Below are 27,250 nucleotides of genomic sequence, written 5' to 3'. Positions count from 1 at the left end.
TGATGGAGAGCCTTTTAGTGAGAGATCTGCAATCATCTGCTAGTGTTGATGAACTCCACATACACTAGATGATTCTGAACTCTTTCTTTCATAATAAGATACTTGATGTCGATATGCTTCGACCTTAATGAATGCTTGTCGTTGCTTGAGAAGGAAACCGTAACTGAATTATCGCAAAAGATTCTCAATGATTTCGAGATATGCTCTAATACCTGCAAACCTGAGAATAAATGTTATAATCATATAGTGCCTAATTAGATGTTTCATGATAAGCAATAAACTCAGCTCCATGTAGAGTTGGGCATTTCATACCCGAACCGGTGGATTCGGCCCGATCAGACCCGATCCGACCCGATTCGAACAGAACCGATGGTCAGGATCGGTCAGGATCGGGTAGCGTAATCCAAATCCGAATTATTTTCGGGTCGAATCCGGATAGGCCCTGTTCCGACCCGACCCGATCCGGAACCCGATCCGATTGGATCTGATTGGGACTGACCCGATCCGGACCGCATATATTTTTTTGTGTGTGTGTGTATATATATATATATTTCTTTTTACTTTTACCTTTACGTTCGAGCGCCAAAAAATCCCGCCCAATTAACACTTTGGCCCGTCCCTATCGCTCTATCTCTCTCCTTCTTTCTATATTTGTGATTCTCTCTCCATATCTGCTACTCTATTACTATTGAAGAAGAAGGTGAGAAGAAGGTTTTGGAGCTTGGATTTACCTGCTGGAGAGAGATTTACAGAGAAGGAGGGAAAGAAAGACCCTGCTTTGATTGGGTACGAAGCGGATGGACTCAGGTACCGTTAGCATATTTTGTGGGTATGATCACAAGGTATGTGTTATATCCAAACCGTCCATCCAGTTGGCGAGCTCATTTTAAAGCTTGAGACAAAAAATAAGATAGATCTAACCATCAACTGGACCACACTGCAAAAACTAAGAGGGAGATTGAACGTCTACCATTGAAACCCTTTTTAGGGTAACAGAAGTTTTGGATCAATATGAAATTTGTTTTTCCTCTAACTTTATGAAATATGTTTTTTCCAGGTACTTGTAACCTTATGGACAGATTGGATGTAAAATAAACGTTACGGTGGGCCTTGCAAATTTTTTAACGGTGAAAATCATTATCTCCGCTACTATTTATAGTGTGGTCCAGATGATCTTTGGATATGATTCATTTTTTGAACAATGCTCTAAAATGATATCTAAAAATAGATGAACGGTGTAGATATAGTAAATACGTCACTCTGTGGCCATGTAATGCGGATCTCCTTTGAACCGTTCGTACAACTCGGAGCTCGAGGAGCGTCGGTGCTCGTCTTCGCACGACATGTACCCTATAGCTGGTGCTAGGCTGCAGCTACAGACAGCAAGACAACAATAATGACACCTGGCTGATGGTCGGTGCTCTGTGGGCCCCACCATGATGTATGTGTTTCATCCATTCCGTTCATCCATTTTTACAGATCATTATAGGGCTTGATAAAAAAATTTATAGGGATATAAATCTTAGGTGGGCCACACCACAGAAAAACAATAATGAATGGATATTCAACATTAAAATCCTCAAAAGGCCCATTGTACTGTTTATTTGAAATCCAATTAGTTGATTTGGTCATAAAGACCCATGTGAAGGGAAACAATAAATATCAGCTTGATCCAAAACTTTTATTGCCCCCGAAACGTTTTTAATGGTCAAAATTAATTCGACACTGTTTCCTATAATGTAGTCTTAAGATTGAGATATATTTAATTCTTTTTCTCATATCATAAAATGATATATAAAAATAGATGGATGGCATGGATGACACACATACATCATGGTGGCTCCCACAGAACACCGACCACTAACCATACAAAGCTTCTTCAAGAAGCTATTGATGTGGTGTAAAGCTTCTTCAAGAAGCTATCTACCAAGCTTCTCCAGGAAGCTAACTGTCCAGTTTTTTCATACCAAGTAAATTATGCGGGCTCATCTTGGATCTCTTTTGGTTTATCCACACCGTTCATTAGTTTTTATCCAAACCTTACTTAATCCGATACGACTTGATTTTTCTGACCGAGTTGGACTCGGATCGATTCAAGTTGGTAGGAGTTCGGGTCTGTTCGAGTTAAATGACACGGATCCGGTCTCTAATCGGATCGGGTTCGGGTCAGGACCTACAATTTTCGAACCTGGTCGAGTTGGACCAAATCCGATCCGACTCGGTCCAATGCCCAGCTCTAGCTCCATGCTAGGTGACCCTGTTGTCAACTATTTCACGCTTTTTTTTAAGACACAACCCCACTAACCATCATGAAGACATAGCTTAAGGTGGACTTCTAGTATTGACACTACCAACATAATCTACGTCTGAGTATCTAACCAATTCCAAATAGTCAGACCTTCTGTATGTGAGTTTGAAGTCATTTATCATTTGTAGGTAGCATAACACCTTCTTTGTAGCTATCCAATACTGTATTCCCGGACTAGAGAGATATTTGCCTAACATTTTTCAACTGGAAAAGCAATATATGGTTTCGTATAGACTTGAGCATACATGATGGTTTCTACTACTGACATACACGAAAAATCCTTCATGCGATTATTTTTCAAATCATTCTAGGACGTTGGAATTGGTCGAATTTATCAACTTTTACAATATGTGATTGTTCAAGAGCACAATTTTACATGCCATACATTTTGAATACTTTGTTAATATAGGGCATTTGTGACAAGCTAAGTAGTCTGCGTGATCTGTTATTGTAACACCCCATACTTTTCAGTACTCGGGTGTTACCATGTAAATCAAACTTAGCATGAACTCGGGTGAAAATGCATATAACCTAGAACATGCACATCTCTTGATTGTTCACAACTTGCCATTTAATTGCCTAACGTTGGGGGTATATGGCTAGAGCTGGGTAAAATAGACCTGATCCGGTGGATCCGACCCAATCTGACCCGATCAGAACCGAACCAACGGTCTGGATCGGTGCGGATCGGGTAGCCCCATCCAAATCCGAAATCTTTTTGGGTCGAATTCGGATTGGCCTTGATCTGACCCGATCCGACCTGAAAACAGATCCGATCCTACCCGATTCGAAATAGTTCTTTTGATACTTCTACTTTTTCCTGTGGTATGGTCCGCTTCAGCTTTGGATATACATCAATTTTGGGTTCAACCATTAAAATGATATGCAAAAACGAATGGACAGTGTGGATAAATCACATGCATTCAAGGTGGGCCCCAACAGAGTTTACTGTGTACAATAGTAAAATAATTTGCTGGTGTACCACACACAACTATGTAGTAGCTGGCTGCTAACCTCGGTGTAGGTATGTGTCATGCCAAGATGATGCTCCTCTACGAATTCAAAGGAGATCAAATTTATATGGCCCCATAGTGATGTATTTATTATATCTACATCGTTTATATATATTTACAGATCAATTTAGAGCATTATCCAAAAAAATGGATCATATCCAAAGATCATCTGGACCACACCACAAATAGCAACTGAGAATGATTTTCACCTTTAAACAATTTGTAGGGCCCACCATAATGTTTATTTTCCTCCAATCTGTTCGTAAGGTCACAAAACCTCAATTAAGAGGAAAAACAAATTTAAAATCATCCAAAACTTTCGTCAGACTGTGACCCCAAAAAGGGTTTCAATGATAGCCGTTCAATCTTTATTGCTTTTTTTAGTGTGGCCCACTTAATAGTTAGATTTATCTTATTTTTCATCTCAAGCCTTAAAACAAGCTCGCCAAATGGATGGACGATTTTGATATAACACATGCTCCATGATCAGACCCACCTAACTTGCTAACGTGACGTTAATACTGTGTACTACCAGCGCACGGGACTGACACTGACGCCATTCACAACTGTTTACAGCTGTAACTTTTAAAGCCTTGAGCGTTGTATGAATGGTTCAGACGAGTTCAACATGGGCCCCACAATGATGTATTTATTATATCCATACTGTTTATTCATTTTTCATGATCATTTTGGAGCATTTGGTAAAAAAATGAATCATATCTAAAGCTTAAATGGACCACACCGAAAATAACAACGAGGATAATGATTTTCATCGTTAAAAAAATCCGATCAGGATCGTACCTAATTCGATCCAACTTGGTTTCCCTGACCGAGTCGGACTCAGTTCGGGTTAGGCCAACCGTGCATCGGACCGGTTCGACTCCGATGGCCTGGACTCGGTGCCGGATCGGATCGGGTTCGGATCCTGCCATGTAGATTTCGGGCCGAATCGGGTTGGACCGAATCCGGTCCGACTCAGTCCAATGCCCAACTCTATATACGGCGTACATGTCCGATTTGAGATCAACTAACCTTTTGAATTAACTAGGGACTTCTCAATATAAAATTGCATCATCTTTGATTATTCAACTCATGATCTGAACCTATCATTGAGTCATGCGATAACGTACCTAAATACCTCAAATCGATCCATGTACAAAGATAAACCATTCTCTTAGTTTTGGGTCCTAAATCGACATGAACAACCCTCATCATAACCATGGAATAATGCCAATCATGCAATTGACGTTGAGATCAGCCTATAAACCCAATCATAGATCATTCTAATTGTCAAGAACACTTTTTATTCTTAAACTAGGCCATTCGATTATGGATTATCTCCAAAAATCACCGTTTGTTGCTAGATTGTTTTGTGCATATTCGGTCGGACTGAACCAACCTTAAGTGGGACCGAACAATCTATTATTTGCACTCCGTGATTTTCAGTCTTTTCTCCACATCTTTTATTGGCTTTCTTGAATCTTTAGCATGTGAATTCTTCATTAATGTTTTTCAAATCTCAAGTTTTCTCTAGATTAATCTCTTAAGCTTTAATTTTCCTTAGGCATGATTTCGTCTTTGTTTCCTGGATTGCCTTGCATATACAAAATAGATGTTAATTAATCAATTAAACACTTCGAATGCATGGAAACTAATGCGATAGAGAGGATAAGTATGCAATATTTATATGTTATTAGACATCCCCAAACATGGAGGTATTGGAGACTCGATTTTCTCATATTGCATAACTCAATAAGGTTTTCCTTACAATATTGCTTAGGATCCTGTTAATAATATGAATTGCGGTTTTAATCATATCATCTCAGAGAGATTTTGGAAATGTTGAATTGCTCATCATGCTACACACGATGTTTATAAGGGTGCAATTGTACCTTTTGCTACACCATTCTGTTATAGAGTTTCGAGCATGATGTATTGGCCAACAATGCCACAATCTTATAAATATTTATCGAATGACCTTAGATTGCGAGCTAATTTGTCATATCTACCATAGTATTTACCATCATGGTCAAATTTAATGACTTTAATCTTTTTATCGAGTTGATTTTTAACTTCAACTTTATAGATTTTAAAAGCATCAAGAACATTTAATTTTATTTATTTATAAGGTTCTGATCTCGATCGTCTTTGCCACTCGCATGGTGGAGATGGGATGTAGGAGTCATCTGGGGAGCGTGTACTTGATATTTATTGTTTTGCATACAACTGCACTTACCATGGAATTCATCATAATTGGAATCATAGGTTGCTAAATTCATGCGAATAATCATAGGCTGCATTTAGGCTTGCAATTAGATTCCATCCAGCAATTTGGTAATTGGAATAAAAAATGATGTGTTTGGCAGCCGGTATTTTGAAGGCGGAGGGTGAAAGAGACTTGTGAAATGAAAATTTATAGTTTCTCGCCATTTAAAAGAGTATCTTTAGTTGTATTTGAGGGAATTAGATACGCTGCCATCAAACATCCATATCACAGCCCAGTCACACGGACTCATTGTCCAAACGATCCTCAACTGATGTTTCTCTTGTACTGCCTACGTGCTTGAGATGGTACACTGATTTGAACCGTTCGCGTTTTCATTACAACCATAAGTTAGGCTACTATCGCGTAATCATGCTTCCTTGATAATCATAACCTTTGATTTTTAGAGTTGAAATTGAGCCATTGAAAATTTCTTGTTCTAAAAATTCATCTAAATATAGTGATGATTACAATCATCCATTCAGTGTAAGTTTCCTTTGATAGCCATCATCGCATACATTCCACCACATGGATGGTACGGATCATCAAACCACTTGGAATGCTGCCGCCAATGGACGGCGACAAAAGTTAGATCCACGGTCGCGACAGAGGCAAAACGAGCGTTTTTGCTGGAGAAGGGATTATGGGTATGGGAGCGGATTGCCTGTGACCCCGGGCACACGTGTAATATACGTGTGCCCGGGGCTGTGTGGGCCCCACAGAGATGTCCATGACAAATACACACCGTACATCTGTTTTTAAAGACCACATTAGACAGGAATCTAAAAATTAGGAAGATCCAAAACTTATGTGGGCCATACCACACTAAACAGTGGGGATTGAACGCTTGGAGGTGACAGAAATTTTATATCAGGATGATATTTATGACCACAGTTTATCTGAGTAGAAATATCCCTGCGAACGGTTTGGATGGCATATAAACATCATGGTCATCTCCAGGAAGGTTTCAACAGTGGACGCTTCTGTTCCCACTTTTTCCGTTTGGGGTGGTCCACTTGAATTTTGATTCTTGCTGAATTTTCGAATACTGTAATATTACGGTTTTTAAAAACAGATGGACGGAGTGGATTTGCCACGGACAGCTCTGTGAACCCCTCACAGCCCCGGGCACAGGTATATCCCTGTGCCCATGGTGACAGGCAATTCCCTCCCGATGATAGTTCGACACCGTATTGGAATCAGCTCACCTATGAACATACATCATACACGGCAATCCGAACGGACAACTTGAAAAAGTTCTAGCTAATTAAAGATCTTCAGAACCAAACATGTGCTGGAATCTGGACCGTTGTATCTAAATCACCTTTCCATGGACTCTAGGAGTGTCTATTCAGAGATGTTTTTCCCAAATGGCCCATCTACGGTGGAATGTTCTAGACGTACGGTCTGGATCACCACGTAGAGGTGCAGAAGCGGCGAACCGCCTTGGTATTTATCTCCGAAACAAAAATAAAATAAAACTTCCTCGTACTGCATGTAACGTATAGGCCAAAACTCTGAAAGCAACGCTCTCCCGATAAATTCTTAAGCGCTTCGCGCGGGTACAGATTGAAGAAGCTATTCGCGTCACAAGCTGCGATATCCTGGAAATTATCAAGTATATCTCGTGTTTACATGCCTTGGACCAAGTTAGATCGTTCGATCCATTAGAAAGGGTAAACATGTATGTTGGATACGGATTTAGCCACCTTCTTATGAGGATCCATTTTCTAACTAACTTCTAGGACATATGATAAATAAAAGCATTTTATTTTTAATCATATGTATATATTTTCAATGAGTCTTAAACCAATGAACGGTCCAGATCTAACATAAATATGTTATCAGTCGCGAATCTGTCTTAGATTTCTCCTACGCGAATCGTCGCACTATTTTTCTCTAAAATTTCAAACGGCTTCGAATCCCACTCCGTCCCAATCGCTTCAAAAATTCAAAAATAGACTAAAATCCAACATATGCACAGTCGCGAGGAATTATGCAAATATACTTCGCCAGTAGATTTGCACAGTATACAGTAGTTTTCGTTTATGACAAAAACCAGCTCTTTATTCAATAATCAAGGCCGTTAATCTCTTGTGTCTCACTTTTGATGGACTACACAGCTTTCAAATATACTTGATAGGAAAATCTCAACCCTCCATTAATGGACTATATGTAGACGGTTAGGAAGAGAAAATACAGCAAAGTTTCAGTTGAAAAAAAGTTCGTGGTTAGATCTTCAAATCCAAGAGAGAGTGGGTAGAACTCAACAGACAATAGTCCTGATTACCAACCCGGGCCCACTTGCCATAACTTTAAAAAGTGCATGTATAAAATCTTGAATGCCTGTCTTGCATCCACGGGGGCCCACATGCCAAGATGATCCGATGATCTGAACCATCCATACCGTAGCTACTAACAGATAAAGCCACTATCCCATAAACACGCTCCAGTGAGGATCCTAACCTAAGATTTTAGAGTTAAATACGAACCGTATCTTGACAATCTCCGTTCAGTGTCATTTCCTTACGGTGGTGGCGCGTCCAAAACATGGACGGCTACGATGATCATCGGACATACTCCCCTGTAGGTGGGCCCCACTACGGGGCGAGATAAGTAAGACAAGACTTAGATTTCCTTGGCAGGAAGTTCTATGTTTGTGATAAAGTTGCTCTGTCCATCTGTTTTTCGAGCTCATTTCATGATATGCCCTCAAACTTAAATGGGTCACACGAGAGGAAGCATCGGGGTTTAGTTGCCACTGTTGAAACATTTATATTTATACAGCCATAAAAGTTTTATATTATTTAAGTTCTTTTGTTTCCGGTCCACCTCAGTGAAAATGGCCTTATTAATAGTTTAGATGGAATATAAACATCAAGGAGGAGCCTAGGAAGGTTTCGATGCTAGGAATTCCTTTCCGCACTGTTTCATGTCGCATGGCCCCTTTGGTTTTGGATCCTCCTTAATTTTTGTCGCATGTCTTGAAATGAGCTCGAAAAACGGATGGACGGGTTGGATTTCTAACAAACATCACAGTGGCCCCACCCAGCTGTTCTTTTCTGATTATAATTTCTCTCGCTCTTCCACTCTATTCTTCATATTTTCAAACTACAATCATCACAATCTCTAATCTCTACACACCCATAGGAAATTTTAGAAATATAGACACCCATTATTTTTTGAGAAACCAGACCACCCACCTTGTAGATTTGAGAGAGGAGGCGTGTGGAGATGAGCATTGCAAGCGCTGCTGCTGCTGCTCATGCGCTTGCTGCTGATGACGATGATGCTGTCCCCACCCCCAACACATAGCAACTCCATCACAGACGTCCGTTCCCCATCCCGCGCACGGAGCAGCCGTCGATGGCGCCACAGCCGCATCACCACCCTCATCATCGCCATCCTCTCCCTCTTCCTCGCCACGTCAGCCTGGCTCTCCCTCGTATTCTCCAACGCCAGCTGGCACCACCGCCTCCACGGCTGGGAGGGCAGCCCCCTCCTCCATCACCACCGTTCATTCCCCTCCGGGTCCCACCTATCCGACGCCTCTCCGCCACCCCCGGCCGAACCCGTGGGCCCCGCCGAGGAACTCTCCTTGAAGCACATCGTCTTCGGCATAGCCGGCTCCGCCCACCTCTGGAATCGCCGCAAGAACTTCGTGAAGCTCTGGTGGCAGCCCGGCGCCATGCGCGGGCACGTCTGGCTTGAGGAGACGCTCCTTGACCCTATCCCGGATTCCGAGGCTGGATCCCTGCCGTCGATCCTCGTCTCCGAGGACATCTCCCGGTTCCGCTACACCAATCCCACCGGCCACCCGTCCGGCCTCCGGATCTCGAGGATCGTTGCGGAGTGCTTCCGCCTCGGCCTCCCCGACGTGCGATGGTTCGTCCTCGGTGACGACGACACTATCTTCAACACCGAAAACCTCGTCAGTGTCCTCCGCAAGTACGACTACCGGGAGATGGTCTACATTGGAGGGCCGTCCGAGAGCCATTCTGCAAACACCTACTTCAGCCACTCCATGGCATTCGGCGGCGGTGGGATCGCCATCAGCTACCCGCTCGCCGAGGCCCTCTCAAAGATACAGGATGAGTGCCTCGAGCGCTACCCGAAGCTGTATGGCAGTGATGACCGCCTCCATGCCTGCATTACCGAGCTCGGCGTCCCTCTCACGCGTGAATATGGCTTCCATCAGGTATAATTCAATCCCCATTACAAAACCCTTTTCTTTCTTTCTTTCTTTCTTTCTTTTTTGAATTAAACTGTAATGGAGGGGTTACCACAATGAATTTAAATTGCGGGTGATTTCTTGCAGTGGGACATTCGTGGAAGCCCCCATGGCCTGTTATCCGCCCACCCAATTGCCCCTTTCATCTCAATCCACCATGTTGAAGCTGTGGACCCCTTCTACCCAGGGTTGAATTCACTCGACAGCTTGAAGCTTTTTATGCAGGCGATGAAAGCTGATCCGAGGAGCTTCTTGCAGCGGGCCATCTGCTATGATCGCTCGCAGCGGTTAACGTTCTCGGTCTCGTTGGGTTATGTCGTTCAGGTGTTCCCGAACATTGTGCTGCCACGGGAGTTGGAGCGGTCGGAGCAGACTTTTTCAGCTTGGAACAAGCTTAGTAATAGGAATGAGTTTGATTTTGATACAAGGGATACTTATCGATCCGTTTGTAAGAAGCCCATTATGTTTTTCTTGAAAGATGTTATGAGGGATGGGAATGTGACAGTTGGTTCCTATGGTCGGGGGAAAGGGAGAGACGATTTGAAGAGGAAGGTTTTCTGCTTTCCGCGGTCGGTTCCGCTGTGGGGCGTAAAGGATATTCGGGTGTTGGGGAATCCACTTAGCGAGAATTGGCATTTGGTGGGTTTCTTCTTCTTCTTCTGCTTCAATATGTATTCGGCTTTGATGAAGCTAGTGATTAGGAAATGTACCTTGCTTGACTGAACTAAATTGTTATTTTTTTCCCCGTTTGGCTGGCAACTCTGCAGCTGGGCTGATCTTTCCATGATCTAGGCTGGTTCATCTGGTGGCCACTCCATAAATGGACCATTCCCCAGGGAAATATTACTTCCATGATCGGTATTCTTTTTTCTCGTTGAATGTAGACTGCTGGTTAACCATCCATTATTCGACAGTTAAGATCATGCTGTAGTGGAGATTTTATGGATGGCCTATAAGTGACGGGCCCACCGGATTAATTGTCTGGATCACCAAAAAGCGGGCCTCACCTGTACAGATGCTGGGCCAAACAAAAATGTTCTGTATTTCATCATTATGATAACTCGCTAGTAATTCTGAAACTGGCTTGCATGTCCTCAATCAGGTGCCAAGGCGACTCTGCTGCCGAGTTAACCAAACAAGTGATGAACAGCTGGAAGTAACAGTCAGGCAATGTGAAAGGGGAATTTCTGGGTCGGTTGTGGATTCTGTGTGACTACTGATGGAAGGAAGACATGATTTAACTTGAATATGAAGTTCATAATTGCAAAGGGCCTTCTTTTCATATGCTTCGATTCTTTCATTTCATCCTCTGATTGGGACCCACAAGTCATGAGCCATTTCTGCGCATATCTAAAGGCTAAAAGGAAGGATCATGGATACCTGAAAGTAGTTTCTAATGTACACAGTTGAGTTGAAAGACATTGAGTGCACATACTTTGAGCTCAGGAAATTACATTCTTTGCCTTCGCTTTTGGTTCAGAAGGTATTTATCCATCATAAACTAACATCTGATGTTTGGAGACTGCTAATGAAGATGACTTCTAATATTTGAAGTGAAAAGTAGTGGAATTTTGTCCTGTTTAAGATCATATTATGTTAGTGGTGGTTCTCACAGGTCTTTGAATTTTTGTAGCTATGTTTCCATTGTTTCAACAAGGTTCTTTACTTAGTGATGATCTCTTTGGTTTTATACCTTACGTATGATATTCTGAATAAATTAGGACAGAAAATAGTTTCTCTGTAGACTTCAGATATTGGGAATGATTCTTGAGACGTCCTCTGAGAGATCTAAGCAGGCATGAGTAACTGAGATTCCACTGCCATATGAACTCATGTAGCATGTACTGTTATAATATCATTTAAAAAAAAATGAAAAACTGAAGGATGCATCTTTCAAAAAAAAAAAAAAAAACAAAAAAAAACTGAAGTCTGTGTTCTCTGTGTCATAATTATAATGATGCACTGGGTACATAGACTGACATGGGCATTTGTCATCGGCATACATCTACTGTCCTCGTATCAGAAAAAGGTGTGCCCTTGTAAGGCACTTAAAAACCTGAAAGGGCTGGATTGTCATTGCTTAAAGCAGTGTGTTTCATGTGTATTGTCGCAGGTCATTTGGCATCATCTTTTGGGAGATGAATCACATTAAAATGTTCATGAGCCTAAGTGGCAATGACTCTTTGATTGCTGTCTAAGCGTTTACTAATGACTCTTGAGTGGAATAATTTAAGATCTTGTGGCAATGGGTCTGAAACTTAAGGCGAATATGAGCTTAAGTGATGTAATGATCCTTGAGCAATTTATGCCAGTGGCTCAACACCTCACACAAATATATTTTAAGTAGTACAGAAGGTCAAGAATTCTTAGCTTTCTTTGCACAAGTAACACAGTTGAACAAATGATTACTAGTTTTCTTTATGTAACTAGGTAACTAGTACTTTATTGTGTTGTTGAAAGTTATCTCCACATTAAGGAGTTGTCTAGTTTTGTTCTAATATGTGACTATAGTCAACATGTTGGCTTTTGCTTTTATGGTTTTTCTTTTTCTTTCTTTCTTTCTTTTTTTCCCTTAAATTTTCCCGATTGGTCATAACTAATTTTGTTAAGGAGAAAAGGGAGAACAAAAACAAACAAGGAGACCACAATCCAATAAGATAATGGAATGTGGTTCTGGTGATTGGGCAAGATCTCAATACCCTCCTTTGGCTAATGCTCGAATTTTTTTCTCTCCAACGTGGCTAAAAGTAACTTTGAAGGGAGAGAATCTCTTGAATTTCATTGACATTGATAGACCGCTACCATGGAGCCAGGCCATTTTCTTTAGCCTAACTTTTGGCATTTCTAGAATCACCTTCCACTACTTCAGGACCAACTAAAGGATTCGATAAAGAGCTTGATTCCAACCTTGATGGCCATCATCTCTGCAAAATTAGAGTTGCCTACTCCAGTCCTCCCTGAGAACATCCTAGTTAAGACTTACTCATTGTGGACTACACCAATGCCACAGTTACAAGCCTTCCCCATCGAACACCTTTCCATGCTCATTTTCTACCCCTCGGGGGAGCACCAATGTCACAGTTACAAGCCTTCCCCATTGAACACTTTTCTACACTCATTTTGTACCCCTCAGGGGATTGGAATCATTGATGCCTATCTTCTCAGTCATGTAGTTGTCTTGGATCACGGAGGACCAGCATCGAGAAAGATGATTAGTCCTTATGCCATGTCTTTCATGCCGAAGTGTTGTGAGAGTTGGACATTCAAGCCATGCAATAGGTTGGCCACAGCATGAAGATGACTTGGCATGAAAATCAGGCCGATCTGGTTGTTAGGTGGGCTACAACCGTACATTAGATCAAGTTGTTGGATGTTCATTGATATTATAAGCGTTGTCATGTGTGACCACATATGCGATCGCATATGTGCATATCCATATATCGCATATGCGATCATGGCACATATGCGATCACATATGTGGCATATGCGAAAATATGCGATCGCATATGCGATGCATGTGATCGCATACTGGCCATGGCACATTGAATTTTTTATTTTTTTATTTGCAAAAAAATAACATTTTGCCTATAAAAAGACTTCCAAATCTCCTCCATTTGCAATATTCTCAATCCAAAACTCTTTCACTCTCTTCTTCTCTTACATTTCCTAATTAGAAGTGGTCTTAATGTCTCTCTCTCTCTCTCTCCCCCCTACATTCCCTCTCTCTGGGAAGTTGGAATATCAAGATTCAAGCACTTTCAGTTTCAAGGAAGATAACTTGTTGATTTTCTACAATAATAAATAAATAGTTTATTGATTTTGTTGTTACTTCTTGTTAACTATATTGTTGAATGTTGATGACTTGATGTTTAATTCATTGTTTAATTGATTTTATCTCTCTCAAATGTATTTTAAATATGTGAAATTAGTTATCTATTAACTTGGAAAAGTTCTCCTTAGTTTCTTATATTTTTTACATTAAATTTTTTTTCTTCCCTTATATATATATATATATATATAGAAAAAAAATAATAATTATGCGGTCGCATATGCGATCACGTGCGATTGCATATGCGCATAGGCATATGTGATTGCATATGCGATTCGACAACATTTGATATTATCAGTGTGGCCTGCCTATGCCAACTTGATTTTCCCACCAAGTGATCTTCAAGGTGTGACCCACCTCGTGAATGGTGATGAAGACGGGCCCATGGGCTTCAAAGTGTACAATTGTAGGTCTAAGAGAGCCCATGGCCGACCCATCAAATGAGCCCAACAAGGTATTAATGGGTGTGCTAATAAGAACTAGAGTACCATGGGCACTTGCTTTTCATTAATTAGTTTTAGAAAGTCCTAGGACATTGGAAGTTATCCTTTATAAGTTGGTCATAGGAAGTTGAAATTATATAAACTTCCCAAGTCTTTGCATTTATGAAAGAGGGTTCTAGCATTTATGTAAGAAGGTTCTATAGAGTCTATAAGTAGTGGTTCCTACATCAGTGTCATTCAATTCAAATTTGAAGTGAATGAAAAGTTCTTGAATAAGGTATGACTCCTTACATTGGTTGGTGAGACTCCAACTAAGATATCCATAGAGGTAGAGAGCATTGTTTGGAGTATCCCTGATATTATCGAAATATCCCCAATATTATCCGTATCTCTAGCTTGATGATACCGATAACACTGGAGGTAATATCGATAACACTGGTAGTATAAGAAATTCCACGCATGAGCTGTGTATCGATATCGCCAATATTTTCAATCGTGTAAATTTCAAGTGTCATGTGTATCGCCAATGTATTGATATTGCCAATATTTTCGATTGGGTAAATTCCAGGTGTCGCTTGTATCGCCAGTGTATCAGCGATATTTCAATAATATTACCAAAAATTTATTTGTTAATTTTTTTTTTCCATTTCATTTTTTTTGAGCGCATTGTTGTACGCAGTGTTCAAATTGTTTACGATGATATTGACAATAGCGCGATTTCATTGTTATCGCAACATGGGTGATTTCGAGACCACAATCATTCATTTCCTTTCCAGTTGCTGACGATTTCTAGGCGAAATATCATGTGTCATCGATATTCCGAATATTGATGGATGTTTGGATGAAAGGTTGGATGGATAGATGAGATTGATGGGATGGTTGGACTGATTTCTTATAACAACACATGCTTTTCGGCCCTCATTAAATGGAAAATTATTATGTATGAGCATTTTTTGTTTTTTATTATTATTTTTATTTTTAAATTCTTAAATACGCAAAAATGTGTATTTTAGCATCTCTTGAAGTTTCACTGAAAAATTCCATAGTTTTCCCCATGTTTCCCCAATGTTTCCTTGTATTTCCAGTTATCGACCATATTATTGGTGACATCAATATTGTTTATGTATCCCCAGCTAGTGGAAACTGGTAGAGAGACTCTAATACATACCTTATTTTCCCCCCCTTCTCTCTTTCTAATGATATTAAACCTCACATTCATTAAAAAAAATAAATCCAGTATCATTATTCCTTCCATTCTACGTCTCTACTTCATACCTTCTACTCTTCCTGCTTCCTCCTTGCTTATGATATTAAACCTCGCATCCCTAAAAAAAAATCCAGCATCATTATTCCTTCCATTCTATATAAAATGGATTTAGACGTCCAACTCATGAGTCACGTCACACATTGGAGGCTACATGTGGCCATTAGTCTGTATATCATTAATCATCAAAGCCTTGTCCAACACGTGATTGCTATTTCCCTCCCTCTCTTCACACACACACACACACACTCACAAATACATATGCGGAATGCTCACATGGTACTGATACAGTGATACCACGCTCTTGGAGCACTATATATTATAGGCTTAATAGTGCTAGATGATGCAATCAATCAATCTAGGCTGTCCTTTAAGTCCATTGCACATTTCGTGCACTGCCATTTAAGAATCACACAGACTGGTCAATTATAACCATTTGATCGAAGTCCTATAAAGTGCACAATCAAGGTCATTTGTGGAAAAAAATTGGCCTAACCACAATTTGAGCCATTCATTTGTTGAGGCACATCATATGTTGCTTATGCTTTCCCAGAATTACATTCATAAGAGAATCCTAACCATCTCATGTATGGTTTGGAATAGATGGCTATAGAAAAGAAGTCCAGATCATGGATGGATTGGGTCATTCAATCAGTGTGATTTTCACAAAGTAGCCTTTGAAATATATGGTGAACTTAATGGACAGTACGGATCAATCTATTGGACTGTCCAAGAGTCCTGATGCAACTAGGGCCACTGGACTAGATCATTTCTATATATGGATATGTTGCATCATAAGTTCATCTATACCTGGGTATGGGTATGGGTCTAGGTGTTTGGCTTATCCCCAAATTTCAAGGTATGGCATGGATATATGGTTAGAATTCTAGCACCAATCTATATGGAAAACTTCACAACTTCACAAGCCGAGCCATCCATTTGCTCAGGCCCCATCATAGGTTACTTATGGTTCTAAATAACGACATTCATAAGAGAATCCTAACCATCCCATCTATGGTTTGGAATTGATGGCTATAAAAAAGGTCAACTATGGATGGATTGGATTCTTTGAGCAGTGTGATTTTGACAAGGCTCTAAAATGGCAAGGGGAAGGCCCAAAAGGACATGAGTGGAGGTAGTAGGAAAAATCTTAATGACCTATGGTCCAATTGAAGTTATGGCCCTTGATAGAATGGAATGGCAGTAATGGATTTGTGTTACTGACCCCAATAAGTTGGGATAAGGCTTGGATGATGATGAGCCTATGAAATGTCAGTTGAAGCTAATGGACAATCTGGATCAACTAATTGGACTGTCCAAGTCTGATGATGCAACTAGGAGCACTGTGCTAGATAATTTTGTTTTATGGATATGTTGCATGATAAGTTCATCTATTCCTGGTATGGGTATGGGTCATCTCTCAATCCCAAATTTCATAGTATGGGGACATGGATGTACCCCTAGAACTCTAACATCTGTCTATATCAAGTACCTATTTTTTGAAAGGTTATACCAAAAACTTCTTCCCTCCTTTTTATAAGTTCTAGACATTCTAGTACAATATCCAGAATTCCGGATCTTTATCAGAAATTGATGATTAATACCATGCCTTACCATGTGGTTCCATGTTCAAAAGAGGTACTTTTGAGGGTTTTGCAGGATCTGGGACAATTTCACCATCTTGTTTCCACACATGCTTGCACCTATCTCCCACCCCTATTTGAGAAATTCATTCTTCTAAGAGACATTTGCTATTCTTTCTCAACAAATTGTTTAGTTAGGATCATGCTTAGTCATGAATTGGCCTTCATATTTCTAAATTAGGGATTGTTTGGGTGCCTACAACCAATGTTCAAAATATCGGTATTGCGTCACATCCTTGGGATACAAATATGTATCGGTTATCGCACAAGATATATCGTTTGTATTAGGTAATTTATCACACTTTTTGGGAAACATGGGGAAACATTGGGAAAGTGGTTGAATTTTTCGATGAAACTTCAGGGATTGTTAAAAATACCTCAATACACACTTTTAAATCATAACATCTCAAAACAGAAGTGCATATAATAGGTTTCCTTTATATAGGGTCCTAAGCTATGGCACTATTTGACTGAAATAATGCAACTACATTCAAATTGAATGCATAAATTTTAGAGTTTATGTGATGTTCATTTCATCAAACACTCCTAACTAATTCGAAATTAGTCTCAATTGACAGCTGGTTGAAGGGATTTTTTTTAAAATTTTTTAAAAAATAATGTTTTATTAATTTTTAATTAAAAATGATTTTTATTTTCCGAAAATTGACAATGACTTAACAAATCAGTAGATCAGTCCTCATACATGCTTGATTTTATTTTTGGAGTTCAACATTGCAAGCAATGTGGGAGAAATTGGGAAAAATTTTGAATTTTCCCGAGATCAGACCACCTACACTCAAAATTTGAAATTAGAGTATATTTGGTGATCATTTTATCAAATACTCTTAAATACTTCGAAATTAGTCTCAATTGATAGTTGGTTAAAGGAAAATTTTGAAAAAAAATGGAGAACATGAAGAACCAATGGATATTGAAATCAAAGCTCCAACTCCATCACCGTTCATCCAAAACATGAAGAACCAATGGATTTATAGCCATTTGACACTGATTTAGCATACTTTCAACAAAAAAAAAAGGGATCGTAAATTCAAAATGCTCACCGGATAGAACAAGTGGGATATATCAGCACTACTTGTGTGTTTCCTATCGCACAGGCGGGATACAAGATATATCATGGGATATATTGCCTGATATCATCGGTATTTAAACATTGCCTAAAACTTTTCGAGTTGTAAACAATTTACACTTGAAAGTGAATTTCTGGTGTAAGTTGTTTACACTTAAAGTGAAATAACTTCTTTTTCTCAAGATTTCAAATGCACTGAAAAGCTGCAAGTGACTTACAGCTTGAAACTTACAGGTGAAATTTCCTGTCCCTGTAAACCCTTTACAACTGATAAAACTTACAAGCATCCAAACTACTCTGCAGTGTTGGTAGAATCATGAAATATTGTTGATTAAATCTTGGCTTTTCAATAGGCTATCGAATCTGATTGGTGGTAATTTTTACAATGGAAGTAATCTGTGGACTTGATAAAATTTTCAATCTAAATATGACAAGCCACTAAAATATCATTTATAGTTTATTTTGGGATTGCAATAGAGGAAGAATCAAAGTTTCCTCAACATGTAAGAATGCCCTTGACAGGTTAAAGGACTTAAAATCTCAATCACATATTCACATTGCTTAAGTTCCATCTAATGTCTTATGCATAATGACATTGATATTTGCCAACAAATCATATTTATATAACATCTCATATCTTAATGTATAAGTTTTAGATAGTATTACATGATATTCTAAAGAAGAATTACGGGCCATACTTAGCATTCAGGTATCCACTGCAAGGAAACTTGTCTAAAACTACCAATAAGGGGAAGGGGTCGAGTTATTGATGTGAGATGGATCCAGAAAAAGGGGGGTTCCAGTTATTTCACAGAAACATGAAATCAAAGTAGGTGATAAAGTAGCTGGAAGACATGGGAATAAAGGGATCATTTCAAAAATTTTGCCCAGACAAGATATGCCCTATTTGCAAATGCAACTAGTTGGATGATAAGTTACCATCCAACTAGAGCTTCAGTGTCAATATGTTATGTTCCTACAACTTCCAACCTGTCTAAAAGCTGGGGCCCCCCATGAAGAACATCTGATGCAAAATTAAGTCTGTTTCACTTATCTTTTGTGCTACATTGTTTGGGCTACATTGTAGAAAACAATGTGCAGATGCCGATCCGATGCAAAGCACGCATGGCCTGATTTTTTGCATTAGGAGATCTTCATGGTGGGGCCAACCTTTTGGATGGATTGGATGTCATAAATACACGCCCCATTGCTAATTATGCACTAGTTGGGCCAACACTTAGCTGTTTGGTTAGTCGTGTGTATGGCCTCTATTCAAACATGGGTAATATATAATACTGTAGAATACTCTGATAGGTAGTGATTGTAGTCACAAAATAAAGATAATTTTGATTGACTAATATCTCTAAACAATTTCAATCATGCTATATAGTATGCATCCATCACTACTGGCAATCATGTAACTTCTGCAGTGTTCTAGCCTGTAGTTCAATAGACAATGGTAGACAGGATGATTTTCAACATTGAAATCTCAGGTTCAAGTCCTACTTACCTATAAAAAGGATCACATAACTTCTGTATGATGTGCAGACAATTGCACGTATTATATATAATGCATAGCTACAACCTATATTCAAGAGCCTGTCTGGATGGAAAAACCATTCCAAATCATGTCTAACTGACAGGCATGACAAGTGTCATCGTGTGTTGGGAAAATGTTCAATGGTTCAGATTTCATCACTATTATGGCCCACCTAGAGAATGGATGGGCCTTCTTTCTGAGGGTATTGGTCATGCGACAGTGCACCTAATGGACAGTTTGGATCCCGCACACATGCGATGCATTGACATGTGTGTGGGCTGGCGGAGAAACTAAAAAAAAAATCTGTAAAAGAGCTGGGAGCTATTTTTTTTTTCTTTTGACATGCATTGCAGGTGCAGGCAGAAATCACTCATGTTAAATTAAGGGCGTCATGCAAGCACACCCTGGCGTTTTCACAACTTCAGGCATCTGTACAACTTTTCATAGAAATGATTCCTTTTTTTTTTTTTTTTTTTGGACCCAAAAATATGTTCAAAATTAGAAACTAGAGCTGAGAGTCAGGCGGGTTAGTGCTCAACCCTAGCCCAATCCAAGGTTCCTATACCTCAACCCTAACCCAACCCAATACAACCTCAGGTTGGGAATTCTCAACCCAAGCCCAACCCAAGCGGGCTCGGTCGGTTTGGCCGGGCGGATACAGGCTAATATTTTCGTTATTAAATACACATCTTATTTTTTGTACTTAATGATTTTATTAATTATATATGTAGTTATTTATCGTAGTGTAGCACACAATCTATTTGGGAGAGAGAAATCCGATGTATCTTGTTAGCTTGAGTCATTGGAAATGACGTGGACCAATGAGACCTGACAACACTGGAATTTCCTGTGCCTTCAACACAGACGATCCACACTCAATTATAATTTATAAGTAACTTATATATTGATCGGGTTTGGGTTGGGTCGGGCAACTTGAGATCTCAACCCGTGCTTGGCCCAAGTTTTATCGGGTTGGTGTTTGTATAGCCCAAGCCCGAGACCGAACCCGATACATCCTGCCTGAGCCCAACCCAATGTCAGGTCGGTCACGGGTCGGTCGGGTTGAACCCGCCCGACTTTCAGCCATATTAGAAACTAATAACAAAATGCTAGCTCTAAATTGATCATTTAAAATTTTGGTGAATTATAGTAAGAAAACCAATTATGCAAGGAGTTTAGGATCTTTCACCAAATGCTAGTATGTTAACATAGAGATTTGGCATGTTGCATTCTACTTGGTAGACTATGCCCCCAAAATATCGTAATTAGACAATAGAATGGAATATACTAGCCACCCATTTTGGGACTCTTTTCAACTGGATGTGGTCCCTTGCCATATTTCTATTCTAAACCATCTATTTACAGGTCGCAATCAATTGGTTAGAATTGTCCCATTAAGTAGATTTTGGGGAATGGTCTATACACGTTGGCAAAGTAACATATCAATGTTTTGGATTACCATACCATGGGCCCTACCATTAATTGGTTGACTTTCCCATCTCTGTGTGCGTGCGCGTGCAACCTAGGTTTCACACATACTTACCCTTTGCTACTCAATAATCTCTAATCAACACCATTTACCATGTTGCTGTCCATATAACCCAGGAAAAAAATCCCAATAGCTTCCGACCTTGAGCATGAACTTCCCAATTCTAAATATAGTTCCCTTACTAAAAGTCCTTTAAACCTTGCAGCTGCAAACTCAAGACTTTTGATGTTCTCTCCATAATCGTGCATCACTTCCAACCCCTATCTCTACACGTTTTTGAGTGAAAACTTCATAATGCTTCCATTCCTTACGGAATCTTCACAACATCTTTTTCTAGTAGAGTCACACTTCTCTCTAGTTCACTTCCCTTGACACCCCACTCTTTTGTCTTCAAAGATCTTCCCACTGTTCCTATAGGTTCCTCTAAATTCATTTCGAATGTGATTGATGTTGCCCTGTGATCGTGAATAAAAGTGGCTATGCTTGCCAATGTTGAAATATTGAGAGTAACATACTTTTAAATCCGAAGTCTAGTCAGCCCTCCTAGTCCGTTTTAAGATTCATTGGACCTTTCCGAAGTTTGTGCACGATCTTCTCCAAGCCTAGCATGGAGTTAGATGCGGGAAGCAAAGCTCTAAGCTATGGCGAATGTCTATCCTAGCGGTTTGGTGGGCCGTTTGGGAAGAAAGAAATGATAGATGCTTCAATGATTCCTCCAAATCAGCCGAGGCTACTTTTCTTAGGGCGACTCATCTCTTAATTGAATGGGCTTCTTCTTTAGATACCATACAAGATTGTAATTTTCTCTTTTTAGGAGCCTAACTAGCTAGCCATCTCAGCCGCCCAGTCTCCCCTCTTTTGTTCTCCTCTTTTCCTTTAATACAATTTAGTTATCTTTCAAAAAAAAAAAAAAAACACTCTTAAATCCTAACGTAAATTGAAAGAGATCATGTTCTTATGGGAAAGTCCAATATATGTCATTGGTGAAATCTATTTTTGCAACTCCACTGCCTTGCATAACCAAGGATTTTCCTACATTTACTCCGAACAGTGCTGTCAAAATCCAACTATTTATGATATACGATTTTATTCAAATCTTAAGCAAAACTGTTTAAATCCCAACATTGAATCCCTTTTTATATGAATCCTACGATTCTATGTTTGAATCCTAGGATTTACAATTCAAATCCCGTTTTACGATTCAAATTATACTTGTTCTCTTATATTTTAAGCTTCACTTGGCCTTCATTTAACAAGGTGTTCCATAACGGTAACGGTGGCCATAACGGCCACCGCTGTTACCTTTGCCATAACGGCCGTTACAGTCTCTCTTTTTTATTTTTTTATTTATTGAAAAACCCCCCGAAAAAGCTATATCTGCCCTGTAATGTTGATTAAAAAGTATGAAAAACCTGTATATGTCTCGTAATAGACCATTAGGAGGCTATTATGACCTTTATAAGGGATGTAATGTGCTGTTAACGGCAATTACAGGTCATTTTTTTCCATAACGGCTATTACGGCCGTTACGACCCCGTAATGTGTAACGGTTGCCACCGTTACCTTTACGTAACGGCCTTTACGGCCTTTATGGCACCATGAATTTTTATGTTTTTAAATTGGTGGGGGCTTTAACAATTGTTTAGAAAAGGTAAATTATTTTATTTGTTCTTTATAAGAGATTAAATGATAAAAATTCTCTTCAATGTTAAATCATGTAGCTTTTTTTTTTTTTTTTTTTTTTTTTTGTGATTTCTTACTTTTGAACTGGTCAAAACACCAAATTGATGTATGACTTGTAATGTTTTTATGGATGGTTACCATCATACTGACTTATATGTATCATGGAATGATGTTTAGAAATCAAAATAGTATCAAAGGCTGCTTTTCCACCGTGATTCTACATTCAAGAAAGGTAATGAGAACATACACTGTTAAAGGTGCCTTGTATGTTTATTTTAAGGGAAATTTCTTGGAAGAAAAAAAGGAGGAATAGGCTTTGACACTATCATGTCTTGGTATTACTTGGTGCACATTGATGCCAAGAGTAAGATTTGATGAGTTAAAAAAAATTCTGATTTATTTATATATTTCATATATTTTTCTCGATTTTTCAAGAAAATTGTAAAAAATCTTATGATTTACTATGCATTTGTGATTCAATACGATTTAATCCCAACTACGATTTGCTATACAACAATGATTTTGACAACATTGACTCCGAGGACCGATAATACTTCAAAATTCTTGAGTATACACTTAAAGGTCTTGGCTTGGTCAAGATGTACAAAATAGGAGATTAGCTTTTGTTGAGTGCCGACCAGAGATGAGGTGCTGAAGTCTCTTGATAACCCATGTAGAACCCCTTTAACAACTCACTAATCTCTACCCTCTAGATGATTTTGTGAATTTCAAGGTGTTTCATAATGGTAATAATGGCTGTAATGGCCACCGCCGTTACTGTTACAATACGGGCCGTAGTGGCCATTCCGGCCCCCCGTATCAGCCGTTACGACACTTTTTTTAACTGTTCATGAACCATTACAAGACCATTACGAGGCTGTTATGGGGCCATTACGACTCTTTTTTTTTTTTTTTTTGTAATGGCTGTTACAACCGTTTCGGCCCTATAACGTGTAACGGTTATGACCATTACCTTTACGTAACGGCTGTTACAGCCTTTATGTTATCAATTTGGGATACCACGGCGAAGTCCTCTATGGTGATGGTGACTAAGAAAAGGAAGAGATCTTGACATTACAATGTTTAAGAGCTAAAGTTCTTGTTGGTGTAATTAACCCAAATAGAGAAATTCTGCATGCTGTCATCTACATGCTTTATTTGCACCCAAATCTAGTTCTCCCAAGCAAGTGGTCAAGGAAACGCCAATCCACATGGTCATACACCTTCCTCATACCAACTTGCAACGGATTCCTAAAGCACTAGTGTTTAACCTCGACTATGCACATTTGTTACCAATAGAAGACCAGCCAAAGTTTCTCCCTTTGATGGATACACCTTCACAAGTGGATTAGATACATTGCGAAACCATCCAAAGCTTCACAAACAAATCTTGGCTATAGACACTGCATGAGAAGCTCATTGGCCTAAGTCCTTACTGCGCACTGCATCTTGGACCTGAATAGCTAAAAATATAGAAGTTGTATTAGATCCTTTTGGTACTTCACAAACTCTCTCATGTATCTCCATATGACTGGATCCAACACAATGATTCTCTTGAAGGAATGTCGTCAAGCACCCATCTAGACTCTTATCCTCTATAGCCACTGATCTTAGAATCTGCTGTGCCTAGTTCTTTCCAGGACCACCTCTATAGCCATTCCATCTATTTTGGATGAATAAAGATTAAGAGAGAGATCTTCAAATGTAGATCTTAGGATATCATTCCCTTTATGTTGACCTTTATTTTTTTGACTAGACAATGATAATGTATTCTGGTGTGCTAAAATCGACTCTAGCCCTCAACCCCTTGACAACATTTCCTCCGTACCTAACAAGCATTCTTAGTCTCCTCCGTCAACTATGTCTCTCTTTTCTTTAATATACTTCTTGAACCTCATTGAGCCTTTAAACTCCTCTTTAAGAACCAGTCATAGTGTCTCTCTTCAATCACTACTGACAAAGATTCTTCCAATCTACCCAATGTCACAATATCTTGAAGAAATCCACAATCCAAAATAGTAGACATTCTAATCTTGTATCTTTCTTTTTAAGTGGAGAATTTGCCCCGCCCAGACCATGCGAGGAATGGAATTAATATTACTCACTTGATGGCCCTTGTTTATTGAGGGGAACTTTCTAAGCAGATGATGTTTGATTCCCATCTAGTGTTCGACTTAGTGGAGAATTGATAAATGTGCATATGGGAAGCTACTTTTCTACTCTTGCAGTTTGGATTCTTTGGAAGACTAGTCAATGATAATTTGACAAATATCATCGAAAAATACACTAAACGAGACTATCATGACATTTATTGTGAGATTTAAAAAATATCTGTAGATTTTACATGAAGACATTGACTACATGAAGACAACGACGACATAGAAAGATCCAACGAAGAAGAAAGTTGGATCAGGAATCTCGGATCAACACCACGGACAGGAAGATCTAGAAGAATGGACCGAAGTTGTAAAGAAAAAATACAAAGGGGGTCCTTCAGAACCCACACTGAGATTTACCATCGACTATCCTCCTTTTTTGTCAAAGGTTTCCCTACAGGATGGCTTCCAATCAACATCTCGAGAGTTTTCCGACGAGGGGGTGCAGTTATGGACATGGTTATGCCAAGGGACAAAACAGCGGGTCAATATAGTGGGTTTGCCCCTGTTAGAATGAGCTCAGGGGAAGAACTCTCCAGAGCCGTTCTCATGTTGCATGGAGAACGCTTTGGAGAATGCCACTGCTGGTTCAAAGAGCCAGGTTTGGTCCAGATTGAAATCATAAGAGGAGTTCATCTCGAATCTCCGCAGTATCCACGGGGATTCAACGGAAGATCACACGTGCTAACCCTCCCTGCCACAACGTTATCACCTTTAAAGAAGCCCTCACCAACTCCTTTGGCTCAGTGAAGGCGTCTCTGCCTCAAGAGCCCAGTAGATCAGAAAAAGAAAAAAAGGAAGGAATCAGAGAAAGCCATCCTTGAAGAGATCGAACCTACTCATGATCTAAATATCAGCCAAGATCGTCTAGACCTCTTCAAGAAGGCACTGCAGAATTCGGTAGTGATCACCACCAGAGAGGGGGCTTCCATCTCTCAAGTTAGAGACTGGATCGATAGCTGCTGGAGAATCAGTCCGGAGCAATTCACAATCAAACCCATCAGTTACAATGAGTTGTGGATTAGGGTATGCTCGGATTTTAATCCGGGTACTTTGATAATGGTAGGAGCTCTCCACAAAGATGTTACAGTCATTAGAGTGCAATCTCGGGAAGAATTTTCTATCTTCGGGGGAGAAGATGTCTGGATTCTCATATGGGGAATTCCACTTGACCTCTGGTACGAAGAATTTCTCATATCGGTGGCTTCGGTTTTAGGTTCCTTTATTGATTTGGACCCCACAACTAGGGATGGGGAGGAGATGGCTGTGGCCAGAGTCCGTGTTCGCAGAAACAAAGGGAGATCCTTTCCTGTCCCACATCCAGGTGCTAGTGGAAGGCAAACAGATCAAGATGCCGCTACAGAGGGAAGCAAAGGACGATCTTGCCCCGAGATGGGGAGACCCTTGGAAGCTTAGGGAACCCTTCCCTCATTCCAGGGTCGTTGTCTCCGTGGAAGAAGGAGCACAATCTCCACACTCTTAAGAAGCATCGATCCCTAATCCTCTCTGTCCAGTTGGTGCACTCGAAGACTCTGGCAGAGCCCAGTCTCATCGCCAGACGCGTGGCATCCATCCCGTGACTCAAGTGTCGTCCATCGACGAGATCGATACACGTGGAAAGGCAACCATAAATCTCCCCAACCGCGTGTCGCTCGGCACGTGCGGCACCACCTCTCCTTTGAAGGAGATTTCGCCACGTCAACTCAAGGCTCTTGCCTTCTCCAACATGTCTGAGCGCAGTCCTAGAGACAATAGATTGCTGCCACGTGGACGGCTTGCAGAGAACCACTCTCTTGCTCGGTCAAGACCCGAACCCGACTCTGTTTCGTCTTTTCCGGACCTTGTGTCCTTAGGATATCTGATGCAGGACATGAAAATTAAATATGATATGCGAGATTTCAGGCTTAAGATCAAGTTAGTTCAGAAACAATTACACAAATTCCATATCCCACATGAAAGTCCAAACATTCAATTAAGGGGAATCTATGCGGGTCCAGGCCTACACATGATAGGGCTGTATCAATAAAAATTATGAACCAAACAATACTTAAAGATAAGAAATAATCATCTACACATGTGTAGTAATCAGTCCCTAATCCAAGGGATTCACCAATTACAAATCAAGGAACTCTAGGATAAGAAAAGGGGCATAAAATTGGAGATTTGAGTAATTTAGGGTTAGGTTTAAGGATTTTGGGTGAAAGCGGAGTGAAAGAGAGGAGAGAGACGAACCAGAGAAGTACCGCACGCGTGGACAACAACAATGGCCCAGACGCACATGCGTGTGATCTTGGTCGCACG

General features: G+C 40.0%; 1 protein-coding gene across 6 annotated transcripts in view; it reads left to right on the top strand.

Annotated features, from left to right (window-relative positions):
• The first annotated feature begins 8,642 nt into the window (after window positions 1–8,642).
• LOC131232697 (uncharacterized) overlaps window positions 8,643–27,250 on the top strand; it is a 30,596-nt gene continuing 11,988 nt past the window's right edge. For 5 of the 6 annotated variants that reach the window (XR_009164914.1, XR_009164912.1, XR_009164913.1 and 2 more), the window contains exons 1-3: window positions 8,643–9,782; window positions 9,903–10,454; window positions 10,918–11,298. Coding sequence is in view for 1 of the 6 variants with exons in the window: in XM_058229118.1 (XP_058085101.1) it covers window positions 8,850–9,782; window positions 9,903–10,454; window positions 10,918–11,028 (1,596 nt within the window). In the remaining 5 variants the exon portion in view is untranslated. Of the gene's footprint in view, window positions 9,783–9,902; window positions 10,455–10,917; window positions 11,561–27,250 lie in introns of those variants that run through there. The other variant, XM_058229118.1, reaches the window with a different exon arrangement.

This window comes from Magnolia sinica, chromosome 18 (assembly GCF_029962835.1).
Source record: "Magnolia sinica isolate HGM2019 chromosome 18, MsV1, whole genome shotgun sequence".
NCBI lineage: Eukaryota > Viridiplantae > Streptophyta > Magnoliopsida > Magnoliales > Magnoliaceae > Magnolia > Magnolia sinica.
Note: the sequence above shows the minus strand (reverse complement) of the source record. Positions and strands in the feature narration are given on the sequence as shown.